At 56.7% G+C, this 18,944-nt stretch overlaps 1 protein-coding gene across 10 annotated transcripts; it reads left to right on the top strand.

The window, feature by feature from the left end:
• Positions 1–2,409: 2,409 nt before the first annotated feature.
• Bag6 (BAG cochaperone 6) lies at positions 2,410–17,102 on the top strand. Of its 10 annotated transcripts, none has more exons than XM_021655854.2 (26): positions 2,410–2,669; positions 3,332–3,452; positions 5,786–5,903; positions 5,998–6,194; positions 6,433–6,486; positions 8,433–8,507; positions 9,874–10,112; positions 10,449–10,578; positions 10,959–11,156; positions 11,330–11,582; positions 11,817–11,894; positions 12,003–12,110; positions 12,240–12,352; positions 12,435–12,522; positions 12,872–13,215; positions 13,959–14,250; positions 14,396–14,565; positions 14,740–14,793; positions 14,916–15,018; positions 15,101–15,225; positions 15,369–15,515; positions 15,625–15,684; positions 15,789–15,932; positions 16,010–16,117; positions 16,513–16,659; positions 16,940–17,102. In XM_021655854.2, exons 2-26 carry the CDS (start codon positions 3,345–3,347, stop codon positions 17,033–17,035), a joined length of 3,549 nt encoding a protein of 1,182 aa, XP_021511529.1. In that variant the 5' UTR covers positions 2,410–2,669; positions 3,332–3,344; the 3' UTR covers positions 17,036–17,102. The 10 variants fall into 10 exon arrangements, with proteins under 10 accessions (XP_021511529.1, XP_021511526.1, XP_021511525.1 ...); XM_021655851.2 differs by lacking the exon at positions 2,410–2,669 and adding an exon at positions 2,678–2,843 and having other exon boundaries at positions 12,438–12,522; XM_021655850.2 differs by lacking the exon at positions 2,410–2,669 and adding an exon at positions 2,678–2,843.
• Positions 17,103–18,944: the final 1,842 nt, after the last annotated feature.

The following is an 18,944-nucleotide window of genomic DNA, read 5'->3' as shown; positions in this document are numbered from 1 at the left end:
AAATAATAGATTGTCAAGATCTGAATGCAATGTCAACAGTCACTGCATGGTGCTTTGTGGAGCTGGCAATGCAGTGAGAGGCGGGGCTTAGTTACATAAATTATGAGCTGTCTCAAAAAATTCTGTCTGGTGACGCTCTTGAGAAGCCAGTACCTGTGTCCTTTTCCTGAGTGCCTGTCTCCCTGCCTTAAGGCCATGATTAAACATATATAAAAATAAGGGGGCTGGGGTGCTGGAGAGATGGCTCAAAGGTTAAGAGCACTGGCTGCCCTTAATAAAGGTCCTGAGTTCAATTCCCAGCAACCTCACGTGGTGGCTCACAACCATCATCTATAATGAGATCTGATGCCCTCTTTTAGCATGCAGGCAGAACACTATATACATACTAAATAAACAAATCTTAAAAAAAAAAAAAAACATTAAGGGCTGGGGAGATGGCTCAGTGGTTAAGAGTGCTGTCTGCTCTTCCAAGGGACCTGGGTTCAACTCCCAGCACCCACATGGCAGCTCACAACTGTCCATAAGTAGTTCCAGGTGGTCTGACACCCTCACACCAATGCACATAAAATAAAATTATTAAAAAATATAAACTCCAACTTTTAAAAAACATATAAAAATAAACTCCATTTTTTTTTTTTTGTTTCTTTTTTTTTGTTTTTAGAAACAAGTCTCCTCAGAAGTGAGACATGCTAGGAGCTTGTGATTTATTTAAAGGAATAATGGTGCAGGTCTTCAGTCCTGGGAAATCCGAGGAATGACTGGCATTCGTGCCACCCTTGGCTACAATATTATCTTGCTTAGAAACAATCAGAAAAAGGATGATGACAGGCATGAATAGTCTATTGTGGTAATGCTAGGATTTGGTGTGTGTGTGTGGTGGGGGAGGCAAGGAATCAAACCTAAGGCCTTGGGTTTGCCAGGCAACTGATCTACCTCCTAAGCCGGTGAAATTTTTATAATAACAAAGCTAAAATGTGGGTTTAGGGAATTGGCTCAGCGCGTGAGGGTGCCAGATGCCAAGCCAAGCCTGAGGCCCTGACTCTGATCCCCGGGTCCCTACAAGGTGGAAGGGATATTTCTCCGCTCATCTCCACATTGTGCTGGGGTAGGTACCTCGCCCATCCCCCAAAAAAAGTGTTTACAAAGAAGGGTTAAGATATCTAATTCCAGCATAAGGAGGCAGAGGCAGGTAGAGTTTTGTGAGTTCCAGGAGAACCAGAGGTTCAAGGTGAAACCCTGTCTCAAAACAAAACAAAACAAAAACAAAGCCGGGTGTGGTGGAGCAAGCCTTTAGTCCCAGCACTCAGGGAGGCAGAGGGAGGAGGATCGCTGAGAGTTCAAGGCCAGCCTGTCTACAAACCGAGTCCAGAGAAACCTTGTCTCGAAAACCAAACCAAAAATCACCTCCAAAACCCCTTAAATATAGTCTGGCAGGGTGCCACACTTCAATCCCAGCCCTGGGTGATGGGGTGGGGAACATTCTGAGCTCCAGGCAATCCAGGACAGCACAGTGAGATAGTATGTAAGTTTCCTCTCCCTGGCTGACACAAAGCAAGGCCTACTGGAACTCTCCTGAGTGCGGCATTCTAGGAGTGGGGAAGAGGGCAGACAGTAACCACCCAACCCTGCTTAACTCCCCGGGTCTTTCAATCCACCTTTTTGAAGTCTTATCCTTTGATCCGATCCCTAAGGCACAAGGTTTTTTTTTTGTTGTTGTTGTTGTTTTACAAAACTGTTTTTTATAGGATTTATTTATTTTATGTATATGAGTGTTCTATCTGCATTTACACCTGCCAGAAGAGGGAATCCGTTTACATGCGGTCGCCGACAATTGGACTCATGACCTTTGGACGAGCAGTCGGTGCTCTTAGCCGCCGAGCCATCTCTCCAGCCCCCTTTACAAAAACTTTTTAGAAGCCTAATGTGTCGAGAAGAAAACCAGAATGCTTAGATGTTCTAAAACACGGCCTTGCCTCGGGCGCTCTCAACCAAAACCCGATTAAGACACCCAGGGTCCGCAGACCACGCAAGCGGCCTAGCACGCCCGGGACGGAGGCTCGAACTCGGCCCGCGGAACGCCCCCAACCGTCCAGGGGGAAGAGCAGTTCCGGAAGCGCAGGCCGGCGAGAGGACCAGCGCGGTTAGCTGGCCAGGGTCGTGCCTGAGCGTTTTCTCGGCCGTCCAACCGTGGCCGCGTTTCGATGCAAGCCCCCATCCCCACACGGGCGTCCGCGGCTTCCTCGCGGAGGGGCCGGCATTCCGCGCCGTGCGCTCCCGTCAGGCGTTCGCGGCAGCTGCCTCGGCCGTGCAGCGCCCCGGCGCGCGCACGGAACAAACGCACCCAGCCCGGGGGGGGGGGGGGGGGGCGGGGAGCCACTTAAGGTGTGCGCACGCGTCGCGCGGCTCACGCAGGCGCAGTGCGGTCCCCCGGGCGACGGCGGCGGCGGCGGCTCCTCGGGGTGGTCGGCTCCCTCCCATCTAGGCCGGCCCCAGCCCGTCTCGCCCCCCAGAAACTCACTGCTTGGGGCTGTGGACTCTCTCATCGCGCCCCACAAAAGTAAATTGGGGGGAGCCTGGGGAAGCCGGAAGTACCGCCTCGAGAGCCCCAAATACGATCGGGGAAACGGAAGTGGCCTTTAGTGCCTGGTTGGGGGAGACCGGAAGTGACGGTACCGTGGGGACGTCGGGGGCGGAGCGGAGGGTGGTGGGCTGTGTGTGTATGTATGTGCGTGTATGTGTGTTTGTATGTGTTTGGCCCGGTGTCGGTTGAGTCGTGTCGCTGAAACACCGACGGAAGGCGGAGGCGGAAGGAGGGGGCTGTCAGCGAGCCGGTCCAGCCTCCCGTGAGTGTCCGCGGCCTGGGGTCTGTGGTGATTTAGGCGGGTTCGATTGTGGTGGGCGCGCGTGCGCGGAGCCACTTTCCTCGCCGAGTCCAGCGCGACCCTCCCCCCGCTCGCGTTGTCCTAGGATTTCCCGATCCCTCGGGCGCTTGCTCGGTCGCGACCGGTGATGACACTGGTCTCCGGTCGGTCTCGTGCTTGCTTCCCTGATTCCTAGCCCAACTGGCTCTCCCTATTGTGATTGGCATTGTGGAGCCCCTCCCACCTCCCGTCCTTCATCTCCCGATGCCGCCGCCGATCTCCTGCCCCTTTGTGTTTCTCTTCCTGTGGCCCCGAGTCAAAACGGGGCAATGAGGGCGAGGATGAATATATGTGCTTGTGTATGGGGAAGTTTTAAGGGGTTGGGGCGGAGATTGGATCCAGGGAGGCTTCCGGGAGTATGAACTAGAGTGCGAGCGACAGCGAACCATTCCCCCCCCCTTCTTCCTCAGAGAGCTGTCGGCCATGGAGCCGAGTGATAGTGCCAGTACCGCTATGGAGGAGCCTGCCAGCCTGGAGGTACTGGTGAAGACCCTGGACTCCCAGACTCGGACGTTTATTGTGGGGGCCCAGGTGAGACAGCAGTGCTCTGTAGAGATGACGCCCCTTTGGCTGGTGCCTGATTTTCTTGTCAGTGACTCCTTTGTCCCTTACCGCATAGGACATCTGATGTTCTTGTTGAGTGAGGCAGGTTTTGTTTTGCGTGTCTTCACCTTGATGGAACTCAGTGAAGAAGGGAAATATGGAGGAATCTCTGCCTATCCTGGGCAGACCCCAGCTCAGAGGGACACACATGGCTCTGGCCTTTGGGACCGGACACTCAACACAGTGACCTCAGACAAGTACAGTGTGTTTGTTCTTTTTTAAACAAATCATTCGCAGGCTACGTCTGTAAATTCCAGAAACCTGCTTCCACACACTGTTAAGTAGAATTGCCAATGTCTGAGGCAGAATTTCAGTCTCTTGAGCTTAGAGCCGTGTAAACACAATTATCCTTGCTTTTTACTGCATGATTCTTGAGACGCAATCATGAGCAAGTCATTTTCTTGGTTTTCTGAAGCATATATTTTAAAAACCACACACAGGTATATGTGATAGTTAATTCTGGGCCTTGTCTAATTAGGAACATTCTCTTTTGGTGTGAGGACACCAATATCTCATGGCTCAGGGTGGCTTTAACCTCCTGACCATTTTGCCTCCATTGTCTAATGTGTGCTAAGACAGTGGGTTTGTGTATCACACCTGACTTGTTTTTACCCCTTTTTTAAGATTAGGGTCTTACTTAGTTCAATATGTGTTAGAACTGATGGTCTTGGGCTCGTGATCCTCCTGTCTCTGCTTTCCAAGGTTAGGGTTTCAGGTGTGTGCTGTCACATTGGTTTGTTGTTGTTGTTGTTGTTTTTTCCTTATTTTGTGTGTGTGTGTCCTGCTGGGCATTGAACCTAGGACTTAGCACAAAGTACTTACTCCTGAACTGTCTATAACCTTGTGTTCCCTTTTGACCTTCTTCTTTAGTTAATCTTTCCAGGCCTTGGTTCCCAGCCCTGTACTACTTAAGCATTGGTGGTGATGGTTGTTTTTGGTTTTTGGGGGGAGGGGTGTTTTCAGTTTTCAGATTTTATTTTTCTTTTATGTGTTAGTGTTTTGTGTGCTAGTGTTCATGTGCACCATATGTGTGCTTAGTGGTGCCCAGAAAGGCGAAGACATGAGATCCTGCAACCTGTGGCCTTTTCCTCTTGTTATGGAAGTCAGGGAGTCATAGTCCTTGCTCTGTCACGGATGGCTGTAAGCCACTTTGTGGGTCTAGGAATTGAGTTCTGGACCTGCACAAGAGCAGCAAGTTTTGTCAACCACAGAGCCATCTCCCCAGCCTCTCATTTGTGCTTTAAATCAGGGTCTCGCTTTGTATGGCCTGGTAATCAGATCCACCTGCCTCTGTCTGTGGGCTTAGAGGTGTGTGCCATAGTGCCCACCTGTATTTAGTTTTAAAATTAGAACTGTGAACTCCTTTTTTTTTTTTTTTTAATTTAATTTTATTTTTTTGCTTTTGGCTTTTCAAGACAGGGTTTCTCTGTGTAGCCTTGGCTGTCCTAGAGTCGCTTTGTAGACCGGGCTGGCCCCAGGCTAGCCTTGCACTCATAGTGATCTGCCTGCCTCTGCCTCCCTGAATGATGATGGGATTAAAGACGTGTGCCACGGAGCCTGCCTTCCTGCTATGGTTTTAAATTTAGAAAAGCATCACCAATCTCTCTAGATACTAAGTGAAGAATGAGAAAGGCTTGCCTTGTTGTAAGATATATTATTATTTTATTTATTATTTGGCTCTTTTCTTTTTCTTTTCTGAGACAGAGTCTTTCTACATGGCTGTGACTGTCCTGGAACTCACTATGTAGACCAGGCTGGCCTCCACCTCACAGAGATCACCTGCCTCTTCCTCTCAAGTGCTGGAGGCCCACTCCACCATGCCCCACTTATTTTTCTTCTTGATTATGTATTGGTTGTGTGCAGGTTATGTGCTTCTTAGTACAAACGCTCATAGAGTTTAGAGACCCTGGGTCCTCTAGAGCTGCATTTACCAGCAGCTGTGAGCTGCTGCCCAGTGTGGGTGCTGGCATTGAACCAAGGTCCTTTTTAAGAACAGGGTGAGCTCTTAACCACTGAGCCACTTCCCTAGCTTGCCTCGCTTGCTGGCTTGCTTGTTTCTTTCTTATTGGTGACTTCCCTTCCACCCCCCACACCTATTGTCTGTTTTTTTTGTTTTGTTTTGTCTTGACTCAGTAAATCCCTGCCTATTGATAGAGTTGGCTAGTGATACTGATTTTTGACCTCTGCTCCTAAAGTCAGCCATCCCTCTCTGTTCTTACGTTCTTTAGTTTTCTGATTTCAATGCCTGACTCTCCTTTCAGATGAATGTAAAGGAGTTTAAGGAGCATATAGCTGCCTCTGTTAGCATCCCTTCCGAGAAACAACGGCTCATCTACCAGGGCCGGGTTCTGCAAGATGATAAGAAGCTCCAGGAATACAGTAAGGGGCTAGGGGCCTGCTGAGGTGAAGGCTGCTGCAGAGGCCGTGCTTTCACCTGCTTACAAGTTTTGCTGTGTGTCTCTTTTTTCTGCAGATGTTGGGGGAAAGGTTATTCACCTGGTGGAACGGGCTCCTCCTCAGACCCAGCTCCCTTCTGGAGTGTCTTCTGGGACAGGGTCTGCCTCAGCTGCTCATGGTGGGGGATCCCTTTCTGGCACTCGGGGCCCTGGGGCCTCTGTTCATGACCGGAATGCCAACAGCTATGTCATGGTTGGAACCTTCAATCTTCCTGTGAGCCTGTGTTTCTCGCGGGAGGGTTTGGTCGGGAAGAGCAGCTTCTGATTATGGCAGCTGTAGCAGGCTTGGGAGTTGGGTGCTCTGAGTGATTGCATTGGGTTTGGGAACACTCTGACCTGTACTGGCCTCAGTTTTCAAGGAAGAGGGGTTGGGCCAGGAAAGGAATTGGCAGTGTGGGTCGCGGAGGCCTTAGGTTGCGGCTTCTCCCAGAGCAACTTCCTGCTCTCCCCAGAGTGACGGCTCCGCGGTGGACGTTCACATCAACATGGAGCAGGCCCCGGTTCAGGTGCTGAGGGGCCTGGGGGGCCACGAGGGGGGGGCCGCGAGGGGGGAGGCCACGAGGGGGGAGGCCACGAGGGGGGCCACGAGGGGGGGCCACGAGGGAGGCCACGAGGGGGGAGGCCACGAGGGGGGAGGCCACGAGGGGGGCCACGAGGGGGGGCCACGAGGGGGGCCACGAGGGGGGAGGCCACGAGGGGGGCCACGAGGGGGGAGGCCACGAGGGGGGGGGGCCACGAGGGGGGAGGCCACGAGGGGGGCCACGAGGGGGGGGGCCACGAGGGGGGGGCCACGAGGGGGGGGGCCACGAGGGGGGCCACGAGGGGGGGGGCCACGAGGGGGAGGCCGCGAGGGGGGGGGCCGCGAGGGGGGGGGGCCGCGAGGGGGGGGGCCACGAGGGGGGAGGCCACGAGGGGGGGGCCACGAGGGGGGGGGCCACGAGGGGGGAGGCCGGGGGGGCCACGAGGGGGAGGCCACGAGGGGGGGGGCCACGAGGGGGGAGGCCGGGGAGGCCACGAGGGGGGAGGCCACGAGGGGGGGCCACGAGGGGGGAGGCCGGGGAGGCCACGAGGGGGGGGGGCCACGAGGGGGAGGCCACGAGGGGGGGAGGCCGGGGAGGCCACGAGGGGGGAGGCCGGGGAGGCCACGAGGGGGGAGGCCGGGGAGGCCACGAGGGGGGGCCACGAGGGGGAGGCCACGAGGGGGGGCCACGAGGGGGAGGCCACGAGGGGGAGGCCACGAGGGGGGGGCCACGAGGGGGGGGCCACGAGGGGGGGAGGCCGGGGAGGCCACGAGGGGGGGCCACGAGGGGGGAGGCCGGGGAGGCCACGAGGGGGGGGGGCCACGAGGGGGGAGGCCACGAGGGGGGAGGCCACGAGGGGGGAGGCCGGGGAGGCCACGAGGGGGGGGGCCACGAGGGGGGAGGCCACGAGGGGGGGCCACGAGGGGGAGGCCACGAGGGGGAGGCCACGAGGGGGGGCCACGAGGGGGAGGCCACGAGGGGGAGGCCACGAGGGGGGGGCCACGAGGGGGGAGCCACGAGGTGGGAGGCCACGAGGGGGGAGGCCACGAGGGGGGGGGCCGGGGAGGGAGCCACGAGGGGGGAGGCCACGAGGGGGGAGGCCACGAGGGGGGAGGCCACGAGGGGGGAGGCCACGAGGGGCCTGGGGGGCCGGGGAGGCCACGAGGGGGGGAGGCCACGAGGGGGGAGGCCGGGGAGGGGGTCTGGGGAGGAGGCCACGAGGGGGGAGGCCGGGGAGGGGGTCTGGGGGGAGGCCATGAGGGGGGGAGGCCGGGGAGGGGGTCTGGGGAGGAGGCCACGAGGGGGGAGGCCGGGGAGGGGGTCTGGGGAGGAGGCCACGAGGGGGGAGGCCGGGGAGGGGTCTGGGGGGGGGGCCACGAGGGGGGAGGCCGGGGAGGGGGTCTGGGGGGGAGGCCACGAGGGGGGAGGCCGGGGAGGGGTCTGGGAGGAGGCCACGAGGGGGGAGGCCGGGGAGGGGTCTGGGAGGAGGCCACGAGGGGGGAGGCCGGGGAGGGGTCTGGGAGGAGGCCACGAGGGGGGAGGCCACGAGGGGGGAGGCCGGGGAGGGGGGAGGCCACGAGGGGGGAGGCCGGGGAGGGGATCTGGGGGAGAGGCCATGAGGGGGGGAGGCCGGGGAGGGGATCTGGGGAGGAGGCCATGAGGGGGGGAGGCCGGGGAGGGGATCTGGGGAGGAGGCCATGAGTGGGGGAGGCCCGGGAAGGGGATCTGGGGAGGAGGCCATGAGGGGGGAGGCCGGGGAGGGGGTCTGGGGAGGAGGCCATGAGGGGCCTGGGAGGCCGGGAAGGGGGTCTGGGGAGGAGGCCATGAGGGGGGGAGGGCCCAGCCAAGGAGACGCCTGAGGGCTGGGTTAGTATGTTGTGGAGCTCACAACTTCATCTCAGACCCGCCCTGATGACCGTCTTGTCTTACAGAGTGAGCCCCGGGTGCGGCTGGTGATGGCCCAGCACATGATCAGGGACATACAGACCCTGCTGTCCCGGATGGAGGTGAGTGGGCGAGGCCGTCGGGCCAGAGCGTGTGTGTCCTTTCCTGGCCTTGCAGTAGGAGCATTTCTGGCCACATCCACGTTGGCTGCAGGAATCTGCTTTCCTTGTCTGGGGCTTTGTCTGTAGTTGTTCTTTTAGGCAGAGAAAGTGTGCTTGTGAGGCTGTCTTGTTGCAGCCGGCCTGCAACAAGCTACTCAAGCGTGGCTTACAGGTGTGTGCCACTGTTCTGTGCTGCCGCCAGTCCTGAAGCCAGATGTTGAAGAGTTCCTTTCAGACTTACCAGATAATGTCGTAGAGTCTTCATTTAAAGAAGTAGTGTGCCCCCCCCCGCCCAGTCTTGGAAATAAATCTGTAGAACTGGTCTTGAACTCACAGAGATCTTCTTACCTCTGCCACCTGAGTGCTGGAATTAAAGGCATGTGCCACTATTTTTTTTTTTTTTTCAGATTTAATTCACTTTATTTTTTTGTATAAAAACCCTTATTTGGTAGCCACAGCTGGAGCCTGGGTCCTCTGAACAGAGACCCTGGTGTGGGTTTTCACAAGATGATCAGTGAATTCCTGATAAGGAGACTTGGTGAACAGTCTCTTTCCAGAGGTCAAGGGTCAGGTAGCTGTAGGTCTTGGAGACAGCATCAAAGGTGGCCTTGGCAAAGCTGCCCAGGGTGGCAGTGCAGCCCCTGGCTTATGTGTAGCAGTCATCAATACCGGCCATCATCAGTAGCTTCTTGGGCACAGGAGCAGAGACGATGCCAGTGCCTCTGGGGGCAGGGATGAGACACACCAAAACAGCCACAGTGGCCTGTCCCCTTCATGGAACGGTGTTGTCTTGTTGTCCTGTGCCTCTCTGCACAGGGACAGTGGAAAGCTTGGCCAAGATGATGGCTCCTCAGATGGTATGCCACTATTTTTAAATTTAAAATTTTTAGGGTGCTGGAAATATGGCTCAGAGGTTAAGAGCACTGGCTGCTCTTCTAGAGGTCCTGAGTTCAATTCCCAGCAACCACATGGTGGTTCATAATCACCTATAATGAAATATGTATAAATAGTAAATAAATAAATTAATTTTCAAAATTCTTCACTGTCCTGCTTAGTACTGGGGTATCTAGCTATCAGTTTTGTTATAGCTGCAACCTGTGACCATTTCCTGTCCTTGTGGGAGTTAGGAACACGTAGTCCTTACTCTGTAAATGTTACAGGTGCTTACTGTGCATCTAATTTCTGCTAGTCACAGGACTGCACAGCCCTGCCTTCAGGAAGTCTGGGTGGGGCAGCATCTCTACTCTTGACTTCTCTGCTCTGCATAACCCTCAGCAGCAGTAATTTCACCCTGCCTTTGCTGTCCTGACTCTTCCTCCACCTTCAGTGTCGAGGGGGAACCCCAGCACAGGCCAGTCAGCCACCCCCGCAGACACCACCTGTGGCCTCGGAGGCAGGAGCCTTGAACTCACAAACATCAGAGCCAGTGGAAGGTGAAGCACCTCCTCGAGAGCCCATGGAGTCAGAGGAGATGGAGGACCGTGCCCCAGCTCAGACTCCAGAGCTTACCCCTTCTGGCCCAGCTCCAGCAGGCCCAACACCTGCGCCAGAGACAAATGCACCCAAGTGAGAGATGCAGGGAACCCTTGGGGACTTGGCGGGAGGAGTGGGCGTGGTGCAGTGCAAGGACCAGGCAGGATGAGGGAGGAAAGTGGCTGCTGTGGGCGTTAGGGCTGTGGTGTTAGGAGGGCAAAGGGCGGTGAGGGCGGGCAGCCCGGCAGAAGGACTAGGTCTCTGATGCAGGGCGACCAGATGCTTCTGGAGCTGCGGCTGGCGGAGGCCCTCTCTGGTTGGAGCTCCTTGCCTCCTGGGCACAGGACTGTGCTGGGAAATGGAACAGTTTGCTTTCTCCCCTCTGTTCTCTGAGGAGAGCCTCAGCTCATCACCCTGCTCTTCCCACAGCCACCCTTCCCCTGCAGAGCATGTGGAGGTGCTCCAGGAGCTGCAGCGCCTGCAGCGCCGTCTTCAGCCCTTCCTGCAGCGCTACTGTGAGGTCCTGGGCGCTGCTGCCACCACAGACTACAACAACAACGTGAGCCTCTTGATGGCCTTTTCCCCTTCTCGGAGCTTGAAGCAGCAGGTTGACTTGTAGACGGCCCTCCCCTGTCCTCAGAGTTAGCTCAGAGCCCTTCTCGATACGACCTTCTGGGGTGAGGACGGTGGCAGGCTTTGTGCCTGGTGTGTCCGTAGTTATTCAGGAAGTGTGCAGAGTGGAAAATAACAGGCGGTTACCTAACCCTTGCTGGGTTTTGTAGACAATTTGTTCTCTATATTGAATAGAATTACTTGAAATTTGCTTTCAAAAGCTTTGGTCCATGCAGAAGCTTCCAAAGACAGAGGACATGGCATAGTTTCAGAAGGCATCGTCCCTGTTCTTAATCTTGTGCTTCTCTGGGTTTGACCCGGGTACAGCATGAGGGCCGTGAGGAGGACCAGAGGTTGATCAACTTGGTTGGAGAGAGCCTGCGGCTGTTGGGCAACACGTTCGTGGCCTTGTCTGATCTGCGCTGCAATCTGGCCTGTGCACCGCCACGGCACCTGCATGTGGTGCGGCCCATGTCTCACTACACGACGCCCATGGTGCTCCAGCAGGCGGCCATTCCCATTCAGGTGGGTTCAGGGGGCCTGGGTGGAGGGGAACAGAGGACCATGCTAGAGTAGGGTGACCCAGGCGGCTGCTGGGAGGCCAGAAAGCAGGACTGGGGAAGAAACCTGTGGGGAAGCAGGTCGAGTCTCCAGAGGTGCCTCTCAGGGCGTTCACGTCTGCCTGTCCGTCTCTCTAGATCAATGTGGGGACTACTGTGACCATGACAGGCAATGGGGCTCGGCCTCCAACGGCTCCCAGTGCAGAGGCGGCAACTCCAGGCTCTGGCCAGGCCTCATCCTTGCCTCCGTCTTCTACCGCTGTTGATTCATCAGCCGAAGGAGCTCCCCCACCGGGGCCAGCTCCACCACCCGCTGCCAGCCACCCCCGGGTCATCCGGATTTCCCACCAGAGCGTGGAGCCCGTGGTCATGATGCACATGAACATTCAAGGCGAGTTAGGCACAGTCCTCCAGAGGTGCCGGCAGGGGCGGGAGGGCCAGCGCTGCAGTTGCCGTGTGGAAAGGAGCAGGAGGGAGGCGCGCTGTCCTTGAGACACAGCCTTCTGTTGCAGTGGGGTAAAGGGCAGGGTTTCTGGAGGCCCAGAGGGTAGATGAGATCTCAGGAGGGAGCAGCCATGCCTTGGCCCTGCCATGTTGACATTTTCTGTCTGTTTTCGCTGCTCAGATTCTGGAGCACAGCCTGGTGGTGTCCCGAGTGCTCCCACCGGTCCCCTAGGACCTCCTGGTCACGGACAGACCCTGGGTAAGAATGAGGTCATCAGAGCTGAGAGCTCTGCTTAGAGAGAGGGGTAGGGCTGAGTGGGTGGGCTGAAGGGGTCAGGTTCAAGGTTACATCAGACCCACCCCCCAGGCTCCACCCTCATCCAGCTGCCCTCCCTGCCCCCTGAGTTCATGCACGCCGTCGCCCACCAGATCACTCATCAGGCCATGGTGGCAGCTGTTGCCTCCGCGGCCGCAGGTAATGACATGGAAGGGGTGGCTCGGGAGGCGGGGCCCAGCTCGTGGGAGGCGGGGCCCAGCTCGTGGGTGTGCTGTCTTCGTCCAGGCACGGGCTGAACCCTCAGCTCTCTCTCTTTGCCGTCCACAGGACAGCAGGTGCCTGGCTTCCCAACAGCGCCAACTCGGGTGGTGATTGCCCGGCCCACTCCTCCACAGGCTCGGCCTTCCCATCCTGGGGGCCCTCCAGTCTCTGGGGCTCTGGTGAGCAAGGGTTGGGAAAAGTAGCTGTGAGAAGATCCTGGTGAATTGTGGGAAGGACAAGACTGAGCCCTTCTGTCCCCAGCAGGGCACTGGACTGGGCACAAACACTTCATTGGCCCAGATGGTGAGTGGCCTCGTGGGACAACTTCTTATGCAGCCTGTCCTTGTGGGTGAGTCCTGTTCTTCCCTAGATCAGACTTCAGTATTTCTAGCTGCCCCTGGGGATGATAGTGCACACTTGTAATCCCAGAGCCTGACAGGCTGAGACTGGAGGTTACCTGAGTTCAAGGACATCCTGGACTATAGACTATAGACTTCTAAGTTAGCCTGGGCTGCTGAGTAAGATTTTGGGGCAAGGGGCATCTGTCCCACTGTTCTTGTTGACCCTCCTTATCCTGCTCACTGGTCCCTCCTAGTCCTCGTAGAATGTCTTAGTTCTTGTTTTCCTGCTGGAAAGACCAGAATGAGGCAACTATAATCTGGTTTTTGTCCAAATGTACTGTTTTTGGTTCCTGACAGCTCAGGGGACTCCAGGAATGGCTCCGGCTCCAGCTCCAGCTCCAGCTCCAGCTCCGGCCCCGGCCCCAGCTCCAGCTCCAGCTCCAGCTCCAGCTCCAGCTACTGCTTCAGCTAGTGCTGGCACTACCAACACAGCCACCACAGCTGGCCCTGCCCCTGGGGGCCCTGCCCAGCCTCCACCCCCTCAGCCCTCTGCCGCTGACCTTCAGTTCTCTCAGCTCTTGGGGAACCTGCTAGGGCCTGCAGGGCCAGGGGCTGGCGGGCCTGGCATGGCTTCTCCCACCATCACTGTGGCAATGCCCGGTGTTCCTGCTTTTCTCCAAGGCATGACTGATTTCCTGCAGGTGAGTGGCTGCCCTTCTGCCCGTTTGTGTCCCAGCCTGGTAGTGCAGTGGTCCAGTTGCCATTCCGTAGCTACGGAGTCCCAGCTCTTAGAATATGGCAGACATTAGCGGGAGAGGGGCCTGGAAGCTTGTGGGTGCTGCTCGCATGCCGCGGTGGAGAGTGGGTGAATGCTGATTGTGCTCTAACCCATCCTTCAGAGCGGGGCAGCCGCTGTTTGCTGTCATGCACTCTGTTGAGTGTCTGCGCCCCCCCCCCCCCCGCATTCCAGCTTAAGAAGGTCAGATACGGTGGCCACACCTTTAGTCTCATCACTCAGGGAGGTAGACCCAGGTGGTTCTCTGTGAGTTCGGGGCCAGCCTGCTCTACAGAGCCAGTTCCAAGACAGGCTACAGAGAGAAACCCAGTCTAGGGGGGAAAACAGTTACAGTCGGAGCTGGCTCTGGCTGCTCTTACAGAGGACCTGGGTTTATTCTCAGCACCCACATGGTGGCTCACAACCCTCTGTAACTCCAGCTCTAGGCGATGCAGCATGCTCTCTGGTCCCCATGGGAACCAGGCATATACATTTCACAGACGCACAGGCAGGCAAAATGCCCGTAAACGTTGAACACAGTGATAAACGAGTTGTTTTTTACTTGAAGTCAAGTCAGAGTCTGTCGCTCTCTCTTCTCCCGGCCTGTTGTTCTGTGCCTGCGAGGCAGTTTTCTGTTCTTCACCCTGTGGTCTTTGTCTTCTGTTCCAGGCATCACAGACTGCCCCTCCCCCCCCTCCGCCTCCACCACCCCCGCCCCCTGCCCCAGAACAGCAGAGCACACCCCAACCAGGGTCCCCTTCTGGTGGAGCAGGGAGTCCTGGAGGCTTGGGTCCCGAGAGCCTGCCGCCAGAGTTCTTCACTTCCGTGGTGCAGGGGGTGCTGAGCTCCCTCCTCGGCTCCTTGGGGGCTCGGGCTGGCAGCAGCGAGAGCATCGCTGCCTTCATCCAGCGCCTCAGTGGATCCAGCAACATCTTTGAGCCTGGGGCTGATGGGGCCCTTGGTAAGCAAAATGGGGTATTACAGGCTCGGGAAGTAGAAGCCACGGGAGGTAGCGGCCGCTCTCCCCTGGGAAGGTGGGGTTAGCTGATGGCGTGTGGGGCTGGGCTAGGAGGTGAAGGGGGTGCTCACGCTGTCCCTCTCCCTAGGGTTCTTTGGAGCTCTGCTCTCCCTCCTGTGCCAGAACTTCTCCATGGTGGACGTGGTGATGCTTCTGCACGGCCACTTCCAGCCACTGCAGCGGCTGCAGCCGCAGCTTCGCTCTTTCTTCCACCAGCACTACCTGGGTGGCCAGGAGCCAACACCCAGCAACATCCGGGTAAGCGAAGGCCCGGTGCCCAAGAGCGGTCCTCCTTTCCACCCCATTCCTTAACACTGGCTGAAGTCCTGTCTGTTGGTGAAATCTGGGCTTCCGCTCAAGCTTGGGCTTCGGGGGCCAGGGCTAAGGCTGTCGAAGGCTGTGGGTGAACCTGACCTGGCATGTTCCCTACAGATTGCGACCCACACCCTGATCACCGGGCTGGAGGAGTATGTGCGGGAGAGTTTCGTGAGTGCCCGTTGCTTATTTTCTTCCTGTCTAGGTTTGCGTGGGGAAGCTGGGCTCCCTGCTGCCTTGGCTTCTAGAGCCTTGAGGCCCTGATGTGGAGGTGTTTGTGTTTCTTGTTTCAGTCATTGGTGCAGGTCCAGCCAGGTGTGGACATCATCCGGACAAACCTAGAGTTTCTCCAAGAGCAGTTTAATAGCATCGCCGCCCATGTCCTGCACTGCACAGGTGAGGCGGGGCCCAGCCCGGGACGGGTGCGGTGGCTGGGCAGGACTGCCGGAGACACGGGCCTCTCATGTCCTCCCTGCAGACAGTGGCTTTGGAGCCCGGTTGCTGGAGCTGTGTAACCAGGGCCTGTTTGAGTGCTTGGCCCTGAACCTCCACTGCTTGGGGGGCCAGCAGATGGAGCTTGCTGCTGTTATAAATGGCCGAATTGTAAGTGACACCCAAGTTTAGGCTTTTTTGTTCTGTGTCTGTGGTCTTTATTGTCTTCTCTGACTCTCCACCTGTTGCCCTGGATGTGCAAGATTGCACGAGCAGGTTGAAGGTGTATGCTAACTCTGCTTTCTTTTTCTCAGCGTCGAATGTCTCGTGGCGTGAACCCGTCCCTGGTGAGCTGGCTGACAACAATGATGGGACTGAGGCTTCAGGTGGTCTTGGAGCACATGCCTGTGGGCCCTGATGCCATCCTCAGATATGTGCGCAGAGTCGGCGATCCCCCCCAGGTAAGGGAACTTGATAGGCTCTGGGGTCGGGATGTGAGGAAACGAAAGAGCTAGACTGGGCTGACACTGCCCACCACGGCCCCTTTCATTTGTTTGACCAATTTCACAGGCACTTCCTGAAGAGCCAATGGAAGTTCAGGGAGCAGAGAGAACTTCCCCTGAGCCTCAGGTACCATTGAGAGGCCAGGGGATGGGGGTAGATGGCTGGAAGAAAGGGGTTTTGGGGCAAAAGGTTTTCAAGTCTGGACCTTCTGCGTCTGCCTTCCATTCCAGCGAGAGAATGCTTCCCCAGCTCCTGGAACAACAGCAGAAGAAGCTATGTCCCGGGGTCCACCCCCTGCTCCTGAAGGAGGTTCCCGAGAGGAGCAGGATGGAGCTTCCGCCGATGCAGAACCTTGGGCAGCCGCAGTCCCCCCAGTAAGTGGCAGGAGGTGATCCAGTGGGCTAAAGAGCTGTAAGTTGTGGGAATTATTTCTAATCCCTTTCCTCCCCAGGAATGGGTCCCTATTATCCAGCAGGACATTCAGAGCCAGCGGAAGGTGAAACCTCAGCCGCCCCTGAGTGATGCCTACCTCAGTGGTATGCCTGCCAAGAGACGCAAGGTTGGTCTCTGCTAGGAGGTCTCTCTCCGGTACCCTTGAGCTAGCGGCCTTTGCTTGCTAGTTCAGTCTTCATCTAGTTAGGAAGCCTATTTGGGAGTCAGGCTTGTTCCTGATTGGCCCATGTGACCACATGGGCCTTCACCTTTCTGTTTTCGGGCTCTTCTGGTTCTCACCTGTCATCTCCCAAGTGGTTAGGGTCTGTTAAGGTGGCCCATGCCTTGAAGAATAGCTAGCTCGAATCCCAAGTTGACCTGCTGGTGCCTTCTTTGCTGTCCGGACTGCGTGCAGGCTGCTCCCTGTGCTGGTTAGACACTGCTTACCTAACGGAAAGGGTGAACTGGGTGGTGCGCTGGGCCTCATGTTGATCCCCTTTTCCCTCTCAACCTGTCCCCCAGACAATGCAGGGTGAGGGCCCCCAGCTGCTACTCTCAGAGGCAGTAAGCCGGGCAGCTAAGGCAGCCGGAGCTCGGCCCCTGACAAGCCCCGAGAGCCTGAGCCGGGACCTGGAGGCACCAGAGGTTCAGGAGAGCTACAGGCAGCAGGTGCCCCCACTTTGCAGCAGAATAGGGATGGTCTACTGGGAGGGGTTGGGCCAGGTTCCTGCTTCCCTGGATGTATTCAGAGATGAACTGGTAGTGTGGGGGCTGCCCGCTGACTGACGTCAGGGTTTTCACTGTGGCATTTGGGAAGGCTCAGCAATCTCTAATTGGGCTCGCCAGCATGGCTGCTGGGGGAAGTGTTCGCAGAGGGTTGGTCTTCACGCTGGTTGGGGTCTCAGGGCTAAATCAGGGCTCCTTCGCCCTGCTTGTGCTTTCTTTCTAGCTCCGGTCTGATATCCAGAAACGACTGCAGGAAGATCCCAACTACAGCCCCCAACGCTTCCCCAACGCCCACCGGGCGTTTGCTGATGACCCCTAGCCTTCTCACCAGGGGACCAGCCCCCCCCTTCACAGTATTTAAGAAATAAAAGTCGGATTTTCCTGGCTCCGTTGTCTGGTAGTGAGGAGTACCTTCTTACACACTGCTTGAGATAAAGCCTGGGAACCCAGCTACGGGTACAGATCGCACTCCTTGTGGACTGATGCAAGCCTGTCAGTGCTTTACTGTGAAGATGTGCTTGAAGTACTGGCAGAAACGTGCATTTATCGGTGTGGCTGGCGCTTAGAGAGCGTCTCGCGTCCCAGTGCCGTGCTCCCAAGAGTGCACTTGCTAACTTTACTGCCCTCGCTTTAAGCTCAGGCCGCCTCCCGAGTTCCGCAGCTTCCACCTCGGCTGTCTGGAGCTGGAAAGGCCTCATTGCCGAGCACCCGAGTTCAGTATGGGACCGAAGTGGTTTGAAAATGGCCCCATGGGGAGTGGCATTGTCAGGTGGGACCTTGTTCAAGTGTCCCTGGACAAATTGCCTGGCTGGACAAATGTAGCTCTGCAGCACCATGTCCGCATGCCAGCCACCCTGCTGACAAACGGCCGGGAGCTTCTTGGGAGGAATGTGGGTTTTGCATTAGGAAAGCAGCTGAATGCCTTAAAAGTGGGGCTTAATGGGCCGTGTTAGGAGCAGGTGAGTGGTTGCTGAGGGTGATTTGAATTGTGGGAGTTTGGTTCAAGAAGTTTCATAGAATATTGGGATGAATCTGTGGCATAGAGATCATTCTTGTGGCATTTTAGTGAAGGATGTGGTTTTCTGCCCTTGTCCAAAAAAAAAAAATCTTCCTGAGCCTAAATTTTAAGACATGGATTAACGGCTTTGACAGCCTGTGTTGACCATGTTGCTTGGTTATTAGTGTCCTCGCTTATGCAGATCTATACTGAAAAGGAAACCGGCTGAGCAAGGACAAACCAACCACTCCCGACAGAAAGGGGGATGAGAAAGTGCAAGCAGGTAACAGCCAGATGCTAGGTGGAATAAAGGGAGTGGCGGCTCGGCAAGACCCCACCCAGCTAAACCCCCAACTTGTGAAAAGGAATTAAGAAGCTTAAGGGCACACTTTCAATCCCAGACTCTGGAAGACAGAGGCAGGCACATCTCTGGCGTTCCAGACAGTGAAGGAAACTATCAAAACCAGGAAGATGGTAAAGATGTAACGGAACAAAGCCATGTTCCGGCCCCAGCAAGCAGTGGAACGTCGCAGATTTGGTTCTGCCCTCTGGAATCTCCCTCCGGGCGTGTGAAGAGTGGGGTCCTCTGCATGGAGGCCTACAGGTCGTTGTGTAAAGCTGTGAAAGCGAAGCCTAGATTGCCTGCGTGTTGGAGATGGCAAAACGTGGGGTACCTGCCAACAGGGAGTGAATGGAACGGGCCCAGGAGTCACCAAAGTGTGCTGCTGAAGAGGCTTTGACGCCAGACACTGGAGGCAGAGTCTGGCGATTTTCTTTCTGTGGTCCAGTATTTCCTATGTTCCCTTTTGGAATGGCAGGGTCTATCTTAATGCCACTGTATGTTAAAGTATATGATATATGCCTTTTGGTTTTAAAGCGGTGATCTCCAAAGAGGCTTTTAAACAGGCTCCAGACTGACAAAACTGGGGGCTTCTGCAGGTGGCCTGACCGCGTCTCACCTTAGCCTGTGGGGCTAAGGAGCGGGATGGATGCGGCGGGTCCGTCTGAGTGGAAACGGTCCCCACGGGCTCACAGGGATCGTTAGGAGTCTTTTTCCGTTACTGGGGTGGCCTTGACACTGGGCAGCGCAGGCCAAGCAGCACCGTCTTCCTGCGGCCTGCAGACGCGGACGCGGCACCCATCCTCCAGCATGCTGCCTGCCGTGTTTCCCACCACGAATATGGACCCCCGCCCCCACTAAATACTTTCCCTTTTAAGAGCTGCCATGGAG

The sequence above is a fragment of the Meriones unguiculatus genome, chromosome 16, assembly GCF_030254825.1.
Source record: "Meriones unguiculatus strain TT.TT164.6M chromosome 16, Bangor_MerUng_6.1, whole genome shotgun sequence".
In the NCBI taxonomy this organism is placed as follows: domain Eukaryota; kingdom Metazoa; phylum Chordata; class Mammalia; order Rodentia; family Muridae; genus Meriones; species Meriones unguiculatus.
Note: the sequence above shows the minus strand (reverse complement) of the source record. Positions and strands in the feature narration are given on the sequence as shown.

Bases quoted from the DNA above. Each gene is read 5' to 3' on its own strand.
- Bag6 (XM_021655850.2), top strand. From the start codon at position 2,734: ATGTGTGTTTGTATGTGTTTGGCCCGGTGTCGGTTGAGTCGTGTCGCT. The intron at 6,195-6,432 runs GTGAGCCTGTGT...TGCTCTCCCCAG, and splicing joins TTGGAACCTTCAATCTTCCT to AGTGACGGCTCCGCGGTGGA. The intron at 10,113-10,448 runs GTGAGAGATGCA...CTCTTCCCACAG, and splicing joins CCAGAGACAAATGCACCCAA to CCACCCTTCCCCTGCAGAGC.